At 46.1% G+C, this 21022-nt stretch overlaps 1 protein-coding gene across 1 annotated transcript in view; it reads left to right on the plus strand.

The window, feature by feature from the left end:
* Positions 1 to 21022, plus strand: part of LOC109926093 (dynein regulatory complex protein 11-like) — a 44271-nt gene that overhangs the window by 10624 nt on the left and 12625 nt on the right. Inside the window, exons 5-11 of the mRNA XM_048596204.1 lie at positions 279 to 385; positions 4823 to 4918; positions 8037 to 8092; positions 10389 to 10471; positions 12156 to 12263; positions 15045 to 15244; positions 19933 to 20019. Of these exons, the coding sequence (XP_048452161.1) occupies positions 279 to 385; positions 4823 to 4918; positions 8037 to 8092; positions 10389 to 10471; positions 12156 to 12263; positions 15045 to 15244; positions 19933 to 20019 (737 nt within the window). The remainder of the gene's footprint in view (positions 1 to 278; positions 386 to 4822; positions 4919 to 8036; positions 8093 to 10388; positions 10472 to 12155; positions 12264 to 15044; positions 15245 to 19932; positions 20020 to 21022) is intronic.

Genomic DNA, 21022 nt, shown 5'->3' on the forward strand with positions numbered 1-21022 from the left:
GGGGGTGTCTGCAGTGAGACTGTGGGGGTGAGACTGTGGGGGTGTGTCTGCAGTGAGACTAGGGGAATGTTCACACTTAGTGTTGACACTGGTAATGTCCTGTTTTATTGGTCACTTGGGTGTAGGTGTGTTGTCAGAGTCAGGGGAGAGTGCAGTGTGTGTCAGAACCTTCTGGGTTGAGTGTGAAATGAAAGGGGAGTGAAAGTTTGCTATATGTGACATGTTAGTAACAATAGCAGGATGTTGATGCAGTTTAAATTGTGTGTTTTTTCTGACAGATGTGTGGAGGGACCGGGATGAATCCACCAACCTCCGTCAGAAACACGATGTGGAACTGGAGAAAGAGGAAAAAAGGATGGAGGTGGAGAAAGAGATTCGACTTCAGGTAGGACTCTTCTTCAAACACCACTATCCGAGTCCAGGCCTCACTGTCCGAGCCCAGGCCTCGGTGTCTGTTCACACCGAACATAAAATGCACTGCGTGCATCAGGGAGCAATATATTTTTGTTCTGAGGAAGGGTCACCGGACCTGAAACGTTAACTGTGTTTTCTCCTCCACAGATGCTGCCAGACCTGCTGAGCTTTTCCAACAGCTTTGTTTTTGTTTCTGATTTACAGCATCTGCAGTTCTTTTGGTTTTTAGCGATATATTTTTGTCCGCTACTCTGGTCTGCTTGACTTTGTAGCTCATTACATTGTGTAGGCCTTGCCACAGACTCACTATTTTCTCAAATGACATGAAGAATGCCACTGCATCCTTTCCCTCCAATTCTGATGGGACGTGGACAATTGTAAACATTTCCTGACTGGACTGTAAAATATAACTAGAACTTTCTATAACTGAGCCCTGTTAGGTTTCTGAGGTCTCGTTTCCTTAACTGTGTCATTCTAAACTTTATATTCTTTCACTCTATTCTCTTTCCCTTCACAAATCAAGTTCTGTTTTGTTTTATACTCTCTTTCCTTATATTTCTGTCGTATCTCTAGTTTCCTTATTCTTCCCTCGTGATCAATCTGTTTTATCTCTAACTCAAAAGGAACTGATTTTGATGTCTCACTTTCTGGTTCTTCCTGAAAATCCCATTAGCCCAAGTGCTGTGTTAGTCTTTCATTTTTACCTTCGTAGCCCTGGCAGGTAACCCCATTTTGTGGTGGGTTGACTCGCCGAGCTGGTTCGTTGTTCCACAGACATTTCATTACCATGCTGCAATGTACTACACCAAACGACAGGGCACTACCCGCGAACAACTCTACTTCCTACATGGATGCCTCAGGAACCAGGCAATGTGAGATACAAACCCCCCATCAACAACCCACAAGCCCGCAAAATAGCAGAATACAACGGCCGCAGGATGGTAAAGGTAATGATCAGCGATGCACACAACCGGCTCCACAGATATAACAGAGAAATTATGCGCCAAAAATCTTTATTCCTTGAAGCTACCAACGAAAACTGGATAACGGACCTAGAACAAGCCATCAACATCAGTCAACAGACCACAAGAGCCAGGAAAAGACAGACCCTTCAGGAAAAACTAGCCAAACTAACCCACAAAAATAACAACAGAGCAGACACCTGGATAAGAAACCTTCCAGACAGGAAACTGACAGTCACAGAGAAAGCTGTTCTCATTCACGAACTCAACTACAGCTACAGAGACGTCAACAAAACAGAATTCCTAGCCACACTGGAAGCCACACTGAGGACCAACAGCATCAATGAAGAAACACAAACAGTGATCCTGACACTGACCAGAAATAGCGAACACAACACTCTCAACACATCTGAAAGGAAATCCCTAGAAGGACTGAAAAAGGACAAGAACATCACAATACTACCAGCAGACAAAGGACACATGACAGTAATACTAAATAAGTGGGACTACCCCTCCCAGGCACATGCACTACTCACCAATGAGAACACATACCGGCAAGTGCAGACAGACGCGAAACCACCACTGAGCAACAAGATTCTCAGCACACTAAAGAGACTCAAACGGACCCGACATCAACAAAACAGACTTCTTAAGAATGAAACCTGAAGGAACTAACACCCCCCCAATTCTATGGCCTCCCGAAAGTGCACAAACCAGAAGTACCCCTCAGACCCATAGTCTCCCTGCCAGGCACTCCATCGCACAGATTAGCCAAGGAACTACAAAGGAGCCTAAAGCACCTCTTCAGCAAGTCACCCCATTCAATCCACTCAGCCCAGGAGTTCCTCAATTCCATCAAGCACATAAGAATAGATGGCGACGAGACCATGGTATTGTTTGATGTTACTGCCCTATTCACATCGATAGACATACCACTAGTGAGAGAAACACTGACAACAAGGTACCGCAACAAGAACAAGGCCCTAGTGACACCATCTCCACAGACAACATGATGAAGCTACTGGACCTGTGCCTCACCACCCACTTCGCCTTTAACGACCAAATATATGAACAGATCAACGGGACACCCATGGGATCACCTATCTCCGGTCTAATAGCTGAAGCGGTAATACAGAAACTTGAAACTATGGCCCTTCCGCTAATCCAACCAAAACTATGGATACTCTACATGGACAACACGTTCATCATTATTAAACAGACCAAACTAGAGGAGACACACAAACTAATAAACAACACCCTCACCAGGATCAGATTCACCAGAGAAGAGGAGAAGAACAAACAGCTCCCATTCCTGGACATCATGGTAGAACGCAGGACAAATGGGGAATTCCGAACAAAAGTACACAGGAAAGGTACACACACTGACCAAGTACTGAATTTCAACAGTAACCACCCTAACACACACAAACGAAGCTGCGTGCGAACACTATTTAACCGGGCAGCAATACACTGCAGCAGCACAGAGCTACGCCGAGAAGAAGAAGAATACCTCTTCCAGGTATTCAGTGACAATGGATACCCGAAACACTGGGTCAGAAGATGCCTATTACACGAACGACACTAGGAAGCTACTACACGCCCCGACACACTCATCACATTAACTTACATCAAGAACATATCGGAACTGACCACAAGAATCCTACGACCACTGGGCAGAGTAGCACACAAACCCACATCAACCCTTCGCCGACTGCTCACCTGAACCAAAGACCCACTACCCACTATGGACAGGACCAATATTATAAACAAGATTCCCTGCAGAGACTGTGACAAACATTACATTGGACAAACAGGAAGGAAATTAACCACAAGGGTACACGAACATACATTGGCTACAAAAAGACACAACCAATACTCACATGTCTCCATCCACATGGATAAGGAAAACCACCAATTCAGTTGGGACAACACCAGGATCCTGGGACAGGCAAAGCAGAGACAAGCACGGGAATTCCTACAAGCCTGGTATTGCATGAAGGAAGCCATCAATAAACACATAGAAATAGGCCACATATACACTCCATTGCGAAGGAAAACCGGAAGTGAGGTAATCCAGCTCAACAGACTCCAGAGTTTAAATAACAGGCGGGAAAACACAACAGTGCTTCATCGGAGGCTGCACTGATGATGTTACCCAGCAGGGTAATGAAATGTCTGCGAAACAATGAACCAGCTCGGTGAGACAACCTACCACAACATCCACAACCCGAGCTACAAATCTACTCTAAAACCTTCAAGGTAACCCCATTTCAAGCTTGCTTGCCAATCCATCAACCTGACTATTGGGATCACTGGCAACTTTGCCTAGAGGAAGGTTTTAGTAGTTTCTAATGCCATCTTACATTTGACAGTACAAAAACTGGTGTTTTCTTTTATCTTTTTGTCACTTAGTAACACCACACCCAATCTGATGTTGTCTTTGTTCCAAAACAGCCCAGCCACAAGCCCTCAAACATGTTCACAACCCACTGGGGTACTGTGTTGGAAATCAAATCCCATTGTTCCCATGCAAAACATTTAGCCAAACTATCCAAAGTTGGAGCAGATGTGATGAGGTGTATGACCTAATTTGCTCCAAGTGTCATGTCTGAAATCCCCAATATTCTTGACTGATGATTCAGGTTAAAAGAAAATGACCAACAGGTTTTGGTACTTCACAAGGAAATTCTGAACACATTGTCTTTGTCCAGTGGCGGTTAGGAAATATGAATTGCTGAGGTATAACGCTTTATTCTTTAAAATCTACCCCTCTTAAATTCCTCCTTCACAAACAAACCTACCCATATATTAAGGCTAGAAAAGGAAAACAAATTCAGGAAAACAGTTCAATAGCACCATGCTGGAGCAGAGGAGCTGATAAGTTGTTCTCTTATGGTTACTTCTTTTAGTTCTTTGTCAATGATTTGTTTGCACACCAACGGGCTCGTTCATTCACTCATTGAGAATTTGTATTTTCACTGTTTTTAAAGGTGTTTTATCCCTTCTTCAGTGGGGGATTTTCAGAAAAAGTGGAAGACAGCTGGCTGGTGACATTTTGGTGCCTCCAAAAAGGAGAGAGAGAGATTTTGCTGTTTTCATTTTGTAGGCTGAATTTTTCTTTGGTACACTGGGCCTACACAAGCCATGGTGACTTAGCCAGGGGCCAAACAAACTTACTTGTCAAACAGTTGTCCCTTAGTTTAGAACCCTTTTGATTCTGTGGAGTCTGTTTCTGCTCTCACTGTTCCAGGAAAATTCAACATTTTACACAACTCAGTGTGCTCCAGTAAAGATGATTTTTAAAACTGCAGCCATCTCTTTGCACAGTCTCCTTAGTTTAAAGCAGTATCTTCTCTTTTTAGTCCATGGTCCAAAAATGAAGGCAAACAAATGGTATTTCTTTTTGTTATGACTGACACTAACCTCCTGCCCTCTTACCCTAACAGGTGGATGAGCTGATGAGAGAAGAGTTGAGGAATTTGAGAATGGCAGTTGAGCGGGATTTCAGTGAACCTCCCAAAGCAAAAGCCAAACCCAAAAAGGTATCATCTGAGCAGTGACTAAATCATTGTCAATTGTCCCAATGAGCTCTTATCTCTATCATGTATGTTCCAGCTGCTCTGTCTATCCCAGCTTCTCTCTCTCCATCAAACCCTCTACCTCACATTCTCCCCTCATTAATCTCTCCATCCACCTTCTCTCTCCCCATTAATCTCTCCATCCCCCCTTCTCTCTCTCCATTAATCTCCCCATTCCATCTTTTCTCTCTCTGTTAACCTTTCCATCCCACCTTCTCCTCCCTATCCCACTACTATCACCAATACATGGTCAAGCTATACTTGCCCTTGTTCTGTCGCGACCTCCATCTGAAATTATTTTATGCTTCTATGGGACATGGGTGCCATTGTCTGGCCCAGTCAATGACTCAACCCCCCCCAGTTGTCTCTATCCCTGAGTGCCTTGCTTGGACATTTCAGATGCTGTTAAGAGGCTATGTTGCTGTGGTTCTGGAGTCAAGTGTAGGCCAGAGCAGGTGAGGATTGCAAATTTCCTTCCTGAAAGGACACTAGTGAACCAGATGGGCTTTTAGGATAACTGACAGTGGTTTTTTGGTAAACATTAGGCCAGTTTTTTCCCAAATTTTTTTCAATTCATATTTCACCACCTTTTTTTTAATCATTTATTGGAAGTAGGTATCCATAGCTGGGCCAGCATTTATTGCCCATCCCTAGTTGCCTTTGAGAAGGTGGCAGTGAATTGCCTATTGAATCAATGTAGTCCATGTGCCATAGACCCATAATGCCCTTAACGAGGGAATTCCTGGATTTTAACCCAGTGACGCTGAAGGAACAGCGATAGGAACATTTAAGCGACTCTTGGATAGGCACATGGATGATAATAAAATGTAGGGTATGCAGGGTAGTTTGATCTTAGAATAGGATAATAAGTCGATACAACATCATGGGCCGAAGGGCCTGTACTGTGCTGTACTGTTCTATGTTCTGTGATATGTTGTCATGTGTACTGAAATACAGTGAAAAGCTTTGTTTACGAGCGGTACAGGCAGATCACAGCAAACAAAGGATGTACAGATCAAAAAGACTTAGAGGCATACAGGTTACATTGCAGGTTACATTATCTGAGGCTAGAGTTCTTTCAACAGTCTGATAACGGCCAGAAAGATGCTGTTCCAGCACCTGCTCATGCATGTGTTCAGGTTTCTGTATCTTTTGCCTAATAGAAGAGGTTGCAGGAGAGCATTTCCAAGTCAGGATGGTGAGGGGCCTGGAGGAGAACTTGCGGATGATGGTGTTCCCATGTATCTGCCGCTTTTGTCCTTCTAGATGGAAGTGTTCATGGGTTTGGAAGGTGCTGCCTAAGGATTTTTCATGAATTTCTACAAATAATATACACTGCTGCTACTGAGCGTTGGTGGTGGAGGGAGTGGATGTTTGTGGATGTGGTGCCAATCAAACAGGGGCTGCTTTGTCCTGGATAGTATCAAGCTTCTTGAGTGTTATTGGGGCTGCACCCATCCAGGCAAGTGGGGAGTATTCCATCACACTCCTGACTTGTACCTTGTAGATGGTGGACAAGCTCTGGGGAGTCAGGAGGTGAGTTACTTGCTGCAGTATTCCCAGCTTCTGACCTGCTCTTATAGCCACTGTATTGATATCACATGGAGTGAATCAAATTGGATGAAGACTGGTATCTGTGATGCTGGGGACTACTGGAGGAGGCCAAGATGGATCATCCACTCGGCACTTCTGGCTGAAGATTGCTGCGAAAGCTTCAGTCTTATGTTATGCACTGATGTGCTGGGCTCTTCCATCATTGAGGATGGTGATATTTGTGGAGGCTCCTCCTCCAGTGAGTTGTTTAATTGTTCACCACCATTCACAACTGGATGTGGCAGGACTACAGAGCTTAGATCTGATCCACTGGTTGTGGGATTAAAGTCATAGAGTGATAGAGTGATGGAGATGTACAGCATGGAAACAGACCCTTCGGTCCAACTGGTCCATGCTGACCAGATACCCTAATTTGCCATTTGCCAGCATTTGGCCCATATACCTATAAACCCTTCCTATTCATATACCCATCCAAGTGTCTTTTAAATGTTGTAATTGTACCAGCCTCCACCACTTCCTCTGGCAGCTCATTCCATACATGCACCACCCTCTGTATGAACAAGTTACCCCTTGGGTCCCTTTTATATCTTTCCCCCTCACCTTAAACCTATGCCCTCCAGTTTTGGGCTCCTCCACACGAGGGAAAAGACCTTGTCTATTTATCCTTTCCATGTCCCTCATGATTTTATAAACCTCTATAAGGTCATCCCTCAGCTTCCGACAGTCCAGGGAAAATAGCCCCAGCATATTCAGTCTCTCCCCATATCTCAAACCCTCCAACCCTGGCAACATCCTCATAAATCTTTTCTGAACCCTTTCAAGTTTCATAACATCCTTCCAATAGCATAACTGCTCACAGTATTCCAGGAGCGGCCGAACCAATGTCCTATACAGTCGCAACATGACCTCCTAACTCCTATACTCAATGCAGTGACCAATAAAGGCAAGCGTACCAAATGCTGCCTTCACTATTGGTTAGCTCTATCTATCACTTGCTTCTTATGCTGTTTGGCGTGCAAGTAGTCCTGTTTGGTGGCCTCACCAGGTCGACACCTCATCTTCAGGTATGCCTGGTGCTACTCCTTTTGTTTCCCTCACCACCTGCCGCAGGCCCAGTCTAGCAGTTATGTCCTTTAGGACCCGACCAGCTCGATCAGTAGTACTATTGCCGAGCCACTCGTAGTGGTGGACATTGAAATCCCCCACCCAGAATACATTTTGTGCCCTTACCATCCTCAGTGCTTTCTTTAAGTGTTGTTCAACATTGAGGAGTACCGATTCATCAGCTGAGGGAGGACGGTAAGCAACAATCAGCAGGAGGTTTCCTTGACCAAGTTTAACCTGAAAACATGAGACTTCATCCAGTGGGAATTTAGTTTCTTCCCATTAATCTCAACGATCACTAACTTAATAACTTAATGAGACCATTATCTGAAAGTCTCACAGGAACAGGTACCTGACACTGTCTGATGAACACTCCATATTGACTGAGTGAGAGCTGACACGGTGCTGTTACATTTCTCTTTAGGCCAGAGGTAAAGAAAAAGGATCAAAGAAGAAGGAAAAGGACTTCACAGCCAACAGGTAAAAAATTCAAAGCCCATCAAATGAAGGACAGCACAGTCTGATCCCAGGGTTTCAGTGTGAATGCTGTCTACATTGTCAGTACCACTACCCATCTTCTGTCACCAGAAACTGCATGTTCCTGACTCCATTCCCAACAGGAACATGGCTCGCGGTGAGAGAGTCCAGCTCCCCTGGGATCAGGACTGAGGCTCCATGACCAGAGCTCAGTTTCACTGCCATGGATAAGGATTCACATAATGAGTAAACCACATGGGCTTTATGACAATTGACAGTAGTTTCCTGGTCACCATCAGAGGAGCTCTCTCAATTCCAGATTTTGATTGAAATCAAATGTGTCCATCTGATTCAAATCTGTGTCCCCACAACATTAACCTGGGGAGTAGGGACGGGTGTGTTAGGATTCCTCGTCCAGTGACAGGACTATTTCCCCACCCTCTCCCCTAACTATTCAAACCATTGGGAAGACAGGGTCACACGGTCGAGGACTCTATGGGGAAAATGGGGTGGTAATGTCATTGAAGTACACCAGAGGCCTAAGGACCTGGCTTTAAATCCTGTCACATTAGCTGCTGGAACTTCAATTCAATTTATCATAAATCTGCTTGTGAATATTGTTGAAAAAAAGATACATTTTGTCAAATCGTTTCATCTCACTCTCATCGGGACAATTCACAAAAATACCACTTAAGAATGAAAACCAACGTTTACACTACATGGGAGGACAGGGTGGCATGGTGGCTCAGTGATTCGCACCGCTGCCTCACAGCACCAGGGTCCAGAATCGATTTCAAACTTATGTGGAGTTTGCACATTTTCCCAGTATCTACCTCGGTTTCTGCCGGGTGCTCTGGTTTCCTCCCACAATCCAAATGTGCAAGTTAGGTGGATTGGCCGTGCTAAATTGCCCCTAGTGTACAGGAATATGTGGGTTAGCCGTGGGATTATAGGGTGAGGGGTGGGGATGGGTCTGGGTGGGATGTTCTGCAGATGACTCGATGGACCACATAGCCTCTTACTGCACTGTAGCGATGTTAAGCATCACTTGACAAATGCATGTAAATCTATGGGGTGAATTTGTATTTGCAAATTCATTCTATTTTGTTCAAAAAGTACACTATTTATAGACAGTCAGTCAATGTGGTATTTTATAAATTCCTACTTTAGAAATAAAACCAGTCTGACTCCAAACCAAAACACAAACAGATTCTAAACAAAGTCTCACACCTAACATGCATTGTCTGACTCAAAATGTCACCTTTTCTTTACACTGGTAAAACCTTCAGTTTTCTCAGGACAGTGACTTGTAAGGAATTTGGGGATGTACATATATATATTAGTCAATTAAAACCATCTAACTGATTAAAGATTTAACAGCTTCTCAGATTTGTTTAGTACATCCTCATCAGTGGTGTGACCCTTTGATCTTTTAATTATAAATTCTGTGTCTGATACTGCCTCTCTCACTAACACCTAAAGGAGGACTGAGGTTCTGAAAACTTGTGATTTCAAATAAACCTGTTGGACTATAACCTGGTATCATGTGATTTCTGACGTTGTCCACCCCAGTCCAACATCAGCCCCTCCACATCAATGACAGACCATAATCAGAATCCCGTTGGTACGGTTCCAATTATAATGGCTGGACAATACTGAGGGGGCGCCGCACTGTCGAAGGGTCAGTGCTGAGGGAGTGCCGCACCATCGGAGTGTCAGTGCTGAGGGAGCGCCGCACTGTCGGAGGGTCAGTGCTGAGGGAGTGCCACACTATTGGACTGCCAGTGCTGAGGGAGCGCTGCACTGTCGGAGGGTCAATGCTGAGGGGGCGCCGCACTGTCAGAGGGTCAGCGCTGAGGGAGGGCCGCACTGTCAGAGGGTCAGTACTGAGGGAGCGCCGCACTGTCGGAGGGTCAGTGCTGAGGGAGTGCCGCACCATCGGAGTGTCAGTGCTGAGGGAGCGCCGCACTGTCGGAGGGTCTGTGCTGATGGAGTGCTGCACTGCTGGGGGGGGTCAGTGCTGAGGGAATGGCACAATGTTGTTGCCATCTTCCATTTGAGACAGTAATCCAGTGCTTGCGCTCTCTGATCCAATGATTTATCCCCAACCAGCTGCAAAGTATCAAATTATATGATTATTACTACATTGGTGTATGGGCTCTTGCTGTTTACTCATTGACTGCTGTGTTTCACACACAATGGGAAGGAGATTGTTTTAAAAAGCCTGGTGTTGAGGATGTTGAGAGCTCCTTTCCTACGGGAGTCTGGAGCCTGTGACTGTATTCCCTTTGTGTTTTAGGAGTTTGAACTCTCTGTGCGATGAGTTGATTGAACAGGGATTGTTGAAGGCAGCCCCACAGGTTCCTTTGGCCAGTTATTTAGGTGAGTGTCTGACTGTGGCTCTTGCTCATTGACTGTCATTCCTTCCTATCCCACTATCCTTCTCACCTTCAGCCCAAACCTCTTCCCTCTGGCTCCTGTTTATTTGACCAATGACCTTTGTCCCGAAGATCAAACACTGATATGATGGGAGGTTTGTGAGGATCTCATGCAAACCTGGGATTGGGTCAAGATTATTTTAAGGAAATACTGTTTTCTTTTCCTCACTCTTGGTATGTGGGTATCGCTGGCTGGGCCCAACATTTCTTGCCCATTCCTAATTGCCCCTTGAGAAGGTGGTGATGAGCTGCCTTCTTGAACTGTTGCAGTCCCCCTGCTGTGGGTTGACCCACAATGTCCTTAGGGAGGGAATTCCAGGATTTTGACCCAGCAACAGTGAAGGAATGGCGATATATTGTGCAGCCTGGAGGGGTGAGTTATAGGGACATACAAAATAGGCTGGGGCATTTTTCCCTGGAGTGTAGGAGGCTGAGTGGTGACTTTCTAGAAATTTATAAAATAATCGGGGGTGACTAGCCAAGGTCTTTCTTTACCAAAACTAAAGATCATTGGTTTAAGGAGAAAGGAGAATGATTTAAAAAGGACCTGAGGGGCAACTTTTTTATACAGTGAGTGGTTTGTATGTGGAATGGACTGTAAGAAGAAGTGGTAGAGGCAGCTACAGTTACAACATTTAAAAGACTTTTGAACAGGTACATGGATAGGAAAGGTTCAGAGGGATATGGGCCAAACACAGGCAAACGGGACTAGTTTAGTTTGAGAAACTTGGTCAGCGTGGACAAGTTGAACCGAAGGGTTTGTTTCTATGCTGTGTCACTCTAAGACTCTATTGCTCTATTTCCAAGTCAGGATGGTGAGGGGCCTGGAGGGGAACTTGCAGGGGGTGGTGTTCTCATGTATCTGCTCCCCTTGTCCTTCTAGATGGAAGTGGTCCTGGGTTTGGAAGGTGCTGTCTGAGGATCTCTGGTGAATTTCTGCAGTGCATCTTGTAGATAGTACACACTGCTGCTACTGAGCATCAGTGATGGAGGAAGTGGATGTTTGTGGGTGTGGTGCCAATCAAGGGGGCTGCTTCGTCCTGGATGGTGTCAAGCTTCTTGAGTGTTGTTGGGGCTGCACCCATCCAAGCAAGTGGGGAGTATTCCATCACACTCCTGACTTGTGCCTTGTAGATGAAGGACAGGCTTTGGGGAGTCAGGAGATGAGTTACTCACTGCAGAATTCCTAGCCTCTGGCCTGTTCTTGTAGCCACACCACTCACATGGAGTGAATTGAATTGGCTGAAGGCTGGTATCTGAAATGCTTGGGACCACCGGAGGAGGCCAAGATGGATCATCCACTTGGCACTTCTGGCTGAAGATTGTTGTGAAAGCTTCAGCCCTATCTTTTGTACTGATGTGCTGGGCTCTTCCATCATTGAGGATGGAGATATTTGTGGAGCCTTCTCCTCCAGTGAGTTGTTTAATTGTTCACCACCGTTCACAACTGGATGTGGCAGGACTGCAAAGCTTAGATCTGATCCACTGGTTGTGGAATCATTTACCAGCCTCTCCTGCATCCCTGAATTCCCTCCACCCCCTCTCCTGCCCCTGACTGTTCCTCCACCCCATTCTCACCCTCTTTTCTGATCACCTCCTGACTTATTGATTGGGTTATGTTTTCACAGGAGATTTCAGTTACTTAGGGAGCACTCTCCTCCATGCCAACATCAACCCAATGCCATCGCTCTATGATATCCGTCAGATCATCACCATGTATGCCATCCTGCCGTTGGGTAAGTGGTCGATTGGGTTACACCTTCTCTCAGCTCATGCCCACTGGGCACCTCCAGACCAGCTGGTATCTTCAGAAGGAACAGCTTAAAAGGCAGAGATAATCCACTCAGTCTCTTACACACACAGCAGCCATGGCCCTCCATGTTTCAAAGGTGTGTCCCAGTGACTAACTTGTCACAATTCCCATATAAATCTGTCACACTGTGCTCATCGCGCTCTGTTACCGGCTGTGGGCAAGAGTCTACTGAACGGTCAACTCTAGGTGAGAGGTCAGTGCAGAAGGCTCAGGTCTGGGGTGAGAGATCAGTACTGGAACGTTATGTCTGGGAGGTAGTGTTGAAAAATTATCCCTGAGGCGTGAGTCCGTGCTGAGGGGTGGGTGTCAGTGCTGAGGGGTGGGTGTCAGTGCTGAGGGGACGGGGTCAGTGCTGAGGTATGAGAGTCAGTGCTGAGGTGTGGAGGTCAGTGCTGAGGTGTGGGGGTCAGTGCTGAGGGGAGGGGGTCAGTGCTGAGGTGTGGGGGTCAGTGCTGAGGTGTGAAGGTCAGTGCTGAGAGGAGGAGGTCAATGCTGAGGTGTGGGGGTCAGTGCTGAGGGGAGGGGGTCAGTGCTGAGGGGTGGGGATCGGTGCTGAGGGGAGGGGGTCGGTGCTGAGGGGAGGGGGTCGGTGCTGAGGGGTGAAGGTCAGTGCTGAGGGGTGAAGGTCAGTGCTGAGGGGAGGGGGTTGATGCTGAGGGAAGAGTGTTAAGGCAGATAGTGAGGGGAGATAGTGAGGGGAGATAGTGAGGGGAGATAGTGAGGGGAGATAGAGAGGGGAGATAGAGAGGGGAGATAGTGAGGGGAGATAGTGAGGGGAGATAGTGAGGGGACCATGTAGGGAACAAGTTCCAAATACTCAGAGCAAGAGAAAAGACTCTCGTGTTCCCCTTGATATATTTGTAGCCAATATTGAAATTCTCCCTGACCTTACCTGCCAGTTGAAACCTATTGATATAATTACGCCCTTGCCGTTTTTACACACCTTTGTGAATTGTCTACATATCTGCTCCTCTGTTGCCTGCTGACCGTTTAAGGGCCAATAATAAATTCCAAACAATATGACCGCCCCCTATTTTATTCCCAAACTCTACCCTAAAAGCCAGATTTGAAGATCATTCCAAGATATTATCCCTCCTTACTGTAGTCACTGATTCCCTAATTAACAACACAACACGACATCCACTTTTACACCCTCCCCTGCCCTGTCTTATGATGCTATACCCTGGAATATTGAGTTATCAGTCATGCCCCTGCAATGACAACAACATTGCAATTCCACACATCAATCCATACCCCTAACTCATCCATCTTACCTCTGGTACTCCTAGCATTAAAGTTGAAGGCCTCCAGCCTTGCCCCACACTCCTGGGATATCAGTGATCCTGAGGCCAAGGACTGTTTCCACCTCCTGGAAACACCTGCTAAATGTGTGCTGGGAAATGTGGCCCTAGGATAGGGCTCATCAGCTACACAAGGGCCCAAAGGTCCTATGACCAGTGACGCAGAATTTCCTGAGTGGGTGATCAGACTTATTGATTTTGTGATCGCTAACGACTGCCTTGAGACACAACATTTCTAAACTTACTCTGCCTTTACTAAAACATGAAAAACTCCAGTAAGTTAGTTAAATACAATTTCCCTTTTAGAAATCCAAGCTGACTCTTCCCAATGATCCCACCTTTTTCCATGTGATTGCTGATTCTATCCTGATTAATTGTTTCCAGAAGCTTCCCCATCCCTGAAGGTAAACTGACAGGTCTACAATTGCTGGGATTATCCTTACAATCTTTCCTGAACAAGGCTGTAATGTTTACAATTCTCCAAACTTCTGGCAGCTCCTCTGAGTCCAGGGAATGCTGAAAGATTGTGGCCAGTGCTCCCACAATTCCTACCTGCACTTCCTTCAGAATTCTGGGATGTATCTCACTCAGTCCCAGGGCCTTGTCAACATTCACATCAGCCAATGAAGTTCTCAATTAATGAATTAATACATTCCAGCTCAGTCATTATAAATTAATATTGTAGATAATGCACCTTTGGAACATCTACAATGACATAGAAAACAGAAGCAAATGGAAACCCTTCCAGCCCACTCCATCGTTCATTCTGATCACTCAATCAAAGCCTTTTCTAAAGGCTACCACGTGGTCACCTGTCTTGATTTTTCCCAAGGAAGAGTGGACCTAGGCTGCCAATCCTTTCTTGATATTTACTTCCACATATTTATGGTATCATTCGTATAAAATTTCTCTGTAGTCTTTCCAATTTATAATATGGCAACCGGAATGGCACAGAGTACTCTAAGTGTGGTCTACCCAAGATTTGAAAAAGGTTGAGCAGATCTTACCCACTTTATGATGCTGTCCCTCTAGAATAAAGGCTAATGCTTAGTTTGCATTTTCTTTTATTCTGGCCTTGGTAGCTCGTGTTGCACCATTCAGTGATTGGTGTATTTGTGTCTGTGATCCCTTTGTGCCTCAACTCCATCCAGACATGCACCATCCAAACAATTAGTGACCTCTCTGTTCCTCCCACCCAGCTGGCTGAGTATGGATGCCAACTTGCCCATTTGTCACTGCAGCATTATCAGTGACAGTCAGCAAACTGCATAACCACCAACCCCCACCCCTGATTGGGCCTTGCCACCCACAGTAACCCACTCATTGATTGGTTCCCTAGCCTCAGCCAGCCAGCTCTCCCTGACCAATAGAGATCCATTGCTTTCTCGTTCTGTTCTCTGTAGGCTCCCAGCCACTGCATGAGAAAGCTCCCCTGGTGAAGTCCATCCTTCTGGCTGGTCCCCATGGAGTGGGCAAGAAGATGTTGGTGCACAGTATCTGCACAGAGACCTGTGCCACACTCTTTGATTTGACAGCAAAGAACATCGCGGGCAAGTACCCAGGAAAAGGTGGCCTGCAGATGATGCTGCACATGGTCTTCAAGGTAGGGCAGCTCAAGTTGAGGGGGGGTACTTAAAGACTGGGGAGACAGGGGGTGGGGGCAGGAGGAGGCTGAGGATTACTGTGGACTGGAACTCGGGGACTGTGGGGGATGGAGGGAGCTACTAGTTGACTGGGAGGGCTGGGTAGTGCCTGGGGATTGGGGGTCTATAAGGCCTGGGTCCAGGGGCCAGTAGAATGTGTGAAAGGTTCTGAATACAATTTGTGTCAAGGATTTGAAATGTCTAATGTTCAAGACCACAACACTAGAAAGGGGGAGAGTGTTGATAGGTCAGCACAGACATGATGGGCCAAAGGGCTTCTTCTGTGCTGTATGACTCCATAAATGTAAGAGGAGGCCATTCAATCCACCTATGACAGAGCTACCCAAAAACACCCTGCTCCATGGCCTCAGGGCCTTTGGCTATTGTTCCTGTTCAGTGTTCAGGTTCCCAGGAGAGAGTTTCAGAGCAATGCTATGAGCTTGGTGATGGGCTGAAGGGACTCAGTGTGAACAGAAGTGGGAGGAGGGCCAGGGTAATGGAGTAATGACATGCTGTGGGGCCATTGCAGGGGGATTCTGTTGAATCTGGGGACCACAACAGCTGAGCTGGCCTGAACTGGACTGGGCTGGGTTGGGCACAGTTCCAAAAACACACACTAACATTATATAACTCTATGACTCTAATCTGATTGTCAGTGGTGACGTTGTTGAGTGAAGGAACTTATTTTTAACAGAATGTAGAGGGTGCCATCTGCTTTCCAACCACATGATGGCTCCCCAGTCCAGTCCGATCCCAGCACTGGCACACACTCCCCAGCTCTTTCTATCTCTCCATCTCTCTCTCTCTCTCTCTCACTCTCTCTCTGTTTCTCTCTCTCTCTTTATCTCTCTCTCTCTCCCTCTCTCTCTCTCCCCCTCTCTCTCTCCCTGTCTCTCCCTCTCTCTCTCTTTCTCTCCATCTCACCATGTCTCCCTGTCTCTCTCAATCTCTCTCTCTCTGTCGCTGTCTCCATCTCTCTCTCTTTGTCTCTCTCTGTCTGTCTCTCTCTGTTTCTCTGTGTGTCTCTCTCTCTTTGTCTCTCTGTCTCTCTCTCTCTGTCTCTGGTGTCTCTCTCACTCTCTCTCTCTTTGTCTCTGATGTCTATCTCTTTCTCTCTCTCTGCCTCTGTCTCTCAGTGTCCCTCTCTGTCTCTCTCTGTCTCTGTCTCTGTCTCTCTCTCCATCTCCCCCTCTCTGTCTTAATCTCTGTCTCTCTCTTTCCCTGTCTCTCTATCTCTCTTCTCTCTCTCTGTATGTCTCTCTGTGTCTCTCTCTGTCTCTGTCTCTCAGTGTCCCTCTCTCTCTCTCTCTCTGTCCATCTCCCCCTCTCTCTCTCTCTCTCCCCCTCTCTGTCTCTGTCTCTCTCTCTGTATCCGTCTCTCGCTCTGTCTTTGTCCTTCTCTCTCCCTCCCTCTCTCTCCCTCCCTCTCTCTCCCTCCCTCTCTCTCTCTCCCTCTCCCTCTCTCTCTCTCTCTCTGTCCATCTCCCCCTCTCTCTCTCTCTCTCTCGCCCCTCTCTCTCCCTCTCCCTCTCCCTCTCTCTCTCTCTGCGTTCCAGCTGTGTGTGGGACCCAGGGCACCTGAGCGTTCACAGACTGAGGGGTGGACTTTGTGACTTTGTTTTTATGGCAGCGAGGAGCCATGGTGGGGGCGGGGGAGTGATCTGGACATTTCCTTTTCTTTTGGCTGTTTCTTTTATTTAACAGATTATTCTTTCATCTGTTTTTAATCCTGTCTTTTATATTCTAAGATGGCACCAGAGAATTGCGACAGCGTACGCTTTTCACTGTACCCCTGTATTCCTGTACTTGAGTATGTGTGACAATAAAATCAAAACTGAAATCTAAATCCTATTTCTGTCTCTGGCTCACTGTCCGTCATTCATTCTCTCCCTCTCAGACTCTCCATCTCTCTCTCTCTCTCTCTCTCTCTCTCTCCATCTCTCTCCATCTCTCTCACTCTGTCTCCTCCAGGTTACATTCACTTAGTTGTCCATGTCTTATTTTCCATCTCTCTCACAAACCCTCTCTGCCCCTTCTCCCCTTGAATCTTGGGAGGATCCCAGGAGCTCTGATTCTCTGGCAAAAAGACCATAAGATATAGCAGCAGAATTAGGCCATTCGGCCCATTATGTCTGCTCAGCTATTCGCTCAGGGCTGATATGTTTCTCAACCCCATTCTCCTGCCTTCTCCCTGTAACCCTCGATCCTCTTACCAAACAAGAAACTATCTATCTCTGTCTTAAATATGTTCAATGACTTGGCCCCCACAGCCCTGTGCAGCAATGAGTTCCGCAGATTCACCACCTTCTGGCAGAAGAAATTCCTCCTTATCTCAGTTCTAAAGAGTTGTTCCCTTCAGTCTGAGGCTGTGCTCTCAGGTCCCAGTCTCTCCTACTAGTGGAAACATCTTCTCCATGTCCACTCTATCCAAGTCTCTCAGGATTCTGCAAGTTTCAATCAGATCCCCCTCATCCCCCTAAACTCCATCAAATACAGACCCAGAGTGCTCAACCGCTCCTCATATGACAAGCTCTTCATCCCGAGATAATTCTTGTAAACCTTCTATGTAGACAGTTCACAGAGGTGTGTAAGAGTAAAATTGGGTAATTATAGGTGATTTCAACTTTCCCTTCTTATATTGGGATAGTCATAGTGTGAAGGGTTTAGAGGGACAGATTTCTTGAAATGTATCCAGGGGAGTTTTTGTGAATCAATAATAGAAGGCCCAACAAGGTACTGCATAGTGCTGGATCTGGTTCTGGGGAAAGAAGCCAGACAAGTGTTTGATGTGACAGTGGGGGAACATTTTAACGACAGCGACCACAACACAGTACGGTTCAAATTTGTTCTGGACAAGGAAAAGGATGGTGGGAAGGTAGATTTTATTAAAATAAAGCAGGATCTGGCCTCAGTAAACTGGGAACAGCTCCTTGTAGGTAAGTCTACAGCAGAGCAATAGGGGGCATTTGAAAGGAGCTGGGGAGAGTACAGGTCCAACATATTTCCTTTTGGGGGAAATGTAGCAGCAATAAGTTCAGAGAATCCTGGATGTCTAGGACAATTCAGGAGTGGATGAGGAAGAAGAGAAGAGCTTTTACCAAGTTCAAGGAGAGCAATTCAGCTGCGGCTGTAGAGGAATATAGGAAACGCAAGATACCTAGGTACAGAATCTCAAGTATGAAACAGAAACATAAGGAAAACAAAGATAAAAGCAATTATAAGAGCAAAAAGGGGGCATGAAAAAGGACTTGTGAACAGGATTAGGGAAAATCCTAAGATATTTTGTAAATATTAAATTACATTAAAGGGAAGAGGTTAACCAGGGAAAGAGTATGGCCCATTAGGGACCAAGGGGGCAGCCTATGTGTAAAGCCGCAGGATATTGGAAGGATGTTAAATGAATACTTCTCTTCGATCTTCACTCAAGAAAAAGAGAACGTAGTGTAGAATTCAGGAACAGGGATTGGGAGGAACTTGCACAGTTTGACATAGGTAGTGGGGAGGTATGGGGGCTCTGTTGGGCTTGAAAATGGACAATTCCCCTGCTCTTTTCCCCTTTCTGTCTCTCCCTCCCTCAATCGCCCCCTCCTATTCACAATTTATGATAGTTAAATTAAGATACAGAAGTGTAGGTTATTGTTGAATTAAGTATGAAGAGAACTTATAAAGAGAGATTTCTCTGTGATTTCTGTGTCTGTGAGGAGACAGTGGGCCACAGCTGAACTAGGAATGTGAGGCGAATTTTTTTTTTTCATTGGTCGGGTTTTAGCTGGAGTTACAGGGCTCCTTTAAGGAGCTGTCAGTCTTACTATAGTGGAACTTGGTTCAAAGAAAGAGTTTTTGTGGTTAACTGATGCTCGGATATCCTCAGATACAGAGTATGCAGTGTCCGTGGCTTCAAGCCTTTGTCAACCAGTGGGCACCATCAGATCTGGGACTTCTCCTAATCCCCAGAATGACTTTATAACTTCCTGTGACAATGTGACCCACAGATGCTGCCAGACCTGCTGAGTTTCTCCAGTATTCTCCAGTATTTCCAGCATCCACAGAGTTTTGATTTTATTTTTACAGAGGGGAGAGAGAATGCTGGGACCCAGCACAGTCCCAGTACAATCACTAATATCACAAATTTTTAACCAGTTTCAGACAACAATTTGTGGTGTGGCATTCTATTCATACTCTCTCTCGCTATCTCTCTCTTTCTTTCTTTCTCTCTCTCTCTTCTCTCTCGCTCACTCTATCTCACTCTATCTCACTCTATCTGTCAATCTCTCTCTCTCTCATACACACACTCTGTCTCTCTCATTCCCTCTGTATCTCTTTCCCTGTCTCTCTGTCTGTCCTCTCTCTGTCTCTTTCTCTGTCTCTCTGACTGTCTGTCTCTCTCTCTCTTTCTTACACACACCTTGTCTCTCTCTATCTCACACTCTCTATCTCTTCCATACACACACTCTCTCTATCTCACATACGATCTCTTCGCCTCGCTCACACACACACACACACACACACACACACACACTCTCTCTCTCTTACATACACACGCTCTGTCGATCTCACACACACTCTCTGCCTCACTCTGTCGATCTCACATACAATCTCTCTGCCTCTATCTCTCTCACACACACTCTCTCTCTCCCTCCCACCCAAGGTAGCGAAGCTCCTACAGCCCTCCATCTTGTGGATCGATGATGCTGAGAAAACTTTCATGAAGAAAGTGCCGAAAGGGGAGAGAGCGGTCAGTGCACACCCCTCTGAAACCCCACCCCCAACCCAGCACCCCTCACCCCACACACCACTGTCCACCCCAACCTTATCCAACACAACTCACTCTTCCACCCAAATCCTCCGCCACTCATTCCACCTCATGCTCCTCCCCTCATCTGCCATCTCCCCACCATTCACCCCACTCCCATTCCCTCACTCCTCACACCTTGTCCCCCTCCTTTCACCCGTCATAACGATACCCATCTTTACATCCCTCACCCCACCACTTCATTGCTACAAGGTGGTTATTACAGTCCCATTACAGTGCCAGGTTGTAGTGAGGTGGTCGTTACAGTCCCATTGCAGTGCGAGGTTGTAGTGAGGTGGTTATTACCGTCTCTTTATAGTGCCAGGTTGCAGAGAGGTGGTTATTACAATCTGATTACAGTGCCAGGTTGTAGTGAGACAGTTATTACAATCTGATTACAGTGCCAGGTTGTAGTGAGACAGTTATTACAATCCCATTACAGTGCCAGGTTGTGGAGAGGTGGTTATTACAATCCCATTACAGTGCCAAGTTGTAGTGATTTGGTCGTTACTGTCCCATTGCAGTGCCAGGTTGTAGTGAGGTGGTTATTACAGGTTTTTTACAGTGCCAAGTTGCAGAGAGGTGATTATTACAATCTGATTACAGTGCCAGGTTGTAGTGAGGTGGTTATTACAGTCCCATTACAGTGCCAGGTTGTAGTGAGGTGGTTATTACAGTCTCTTTACAGTGCCAGGTTGCAGAGAGGTGGTTATTATAATCTGATTACAGTGCCAGGTTGTAGTGAGGTGGTTATTATAGTCCCATTACAGTGCCAGGTTGTAGAGAGGTGGTTATTACAGTTCCATGACAGTACCAGGTTATAGAGAAGTGGTTATTACAGTCCCATTACAGTGCCAAGTTGCAGAGACGTGGTTATTAAAGTCCCATTGGAGTGCCAAGTTGTAGAGAGGTGGTTATTACAGTCCCATTACAGTGCCAGGTTGCA

Source organism: Rhincodon typus, chromosome 4 (assembly GCF_021869965.1).
Source record: "Rhincodon typus isolate 14 chromosome 4, sRhiTyp1.1, whole genome shotgun sequence".
In the NCBI taxonomy this organism is placed as follows: domain Eukaryota; kingdom Metazoa; phylum Chordata; class Chondrichthyes; order Orectolobiformes; family Rhincodontidae; genus Rhincodon; species Rhincodon typus.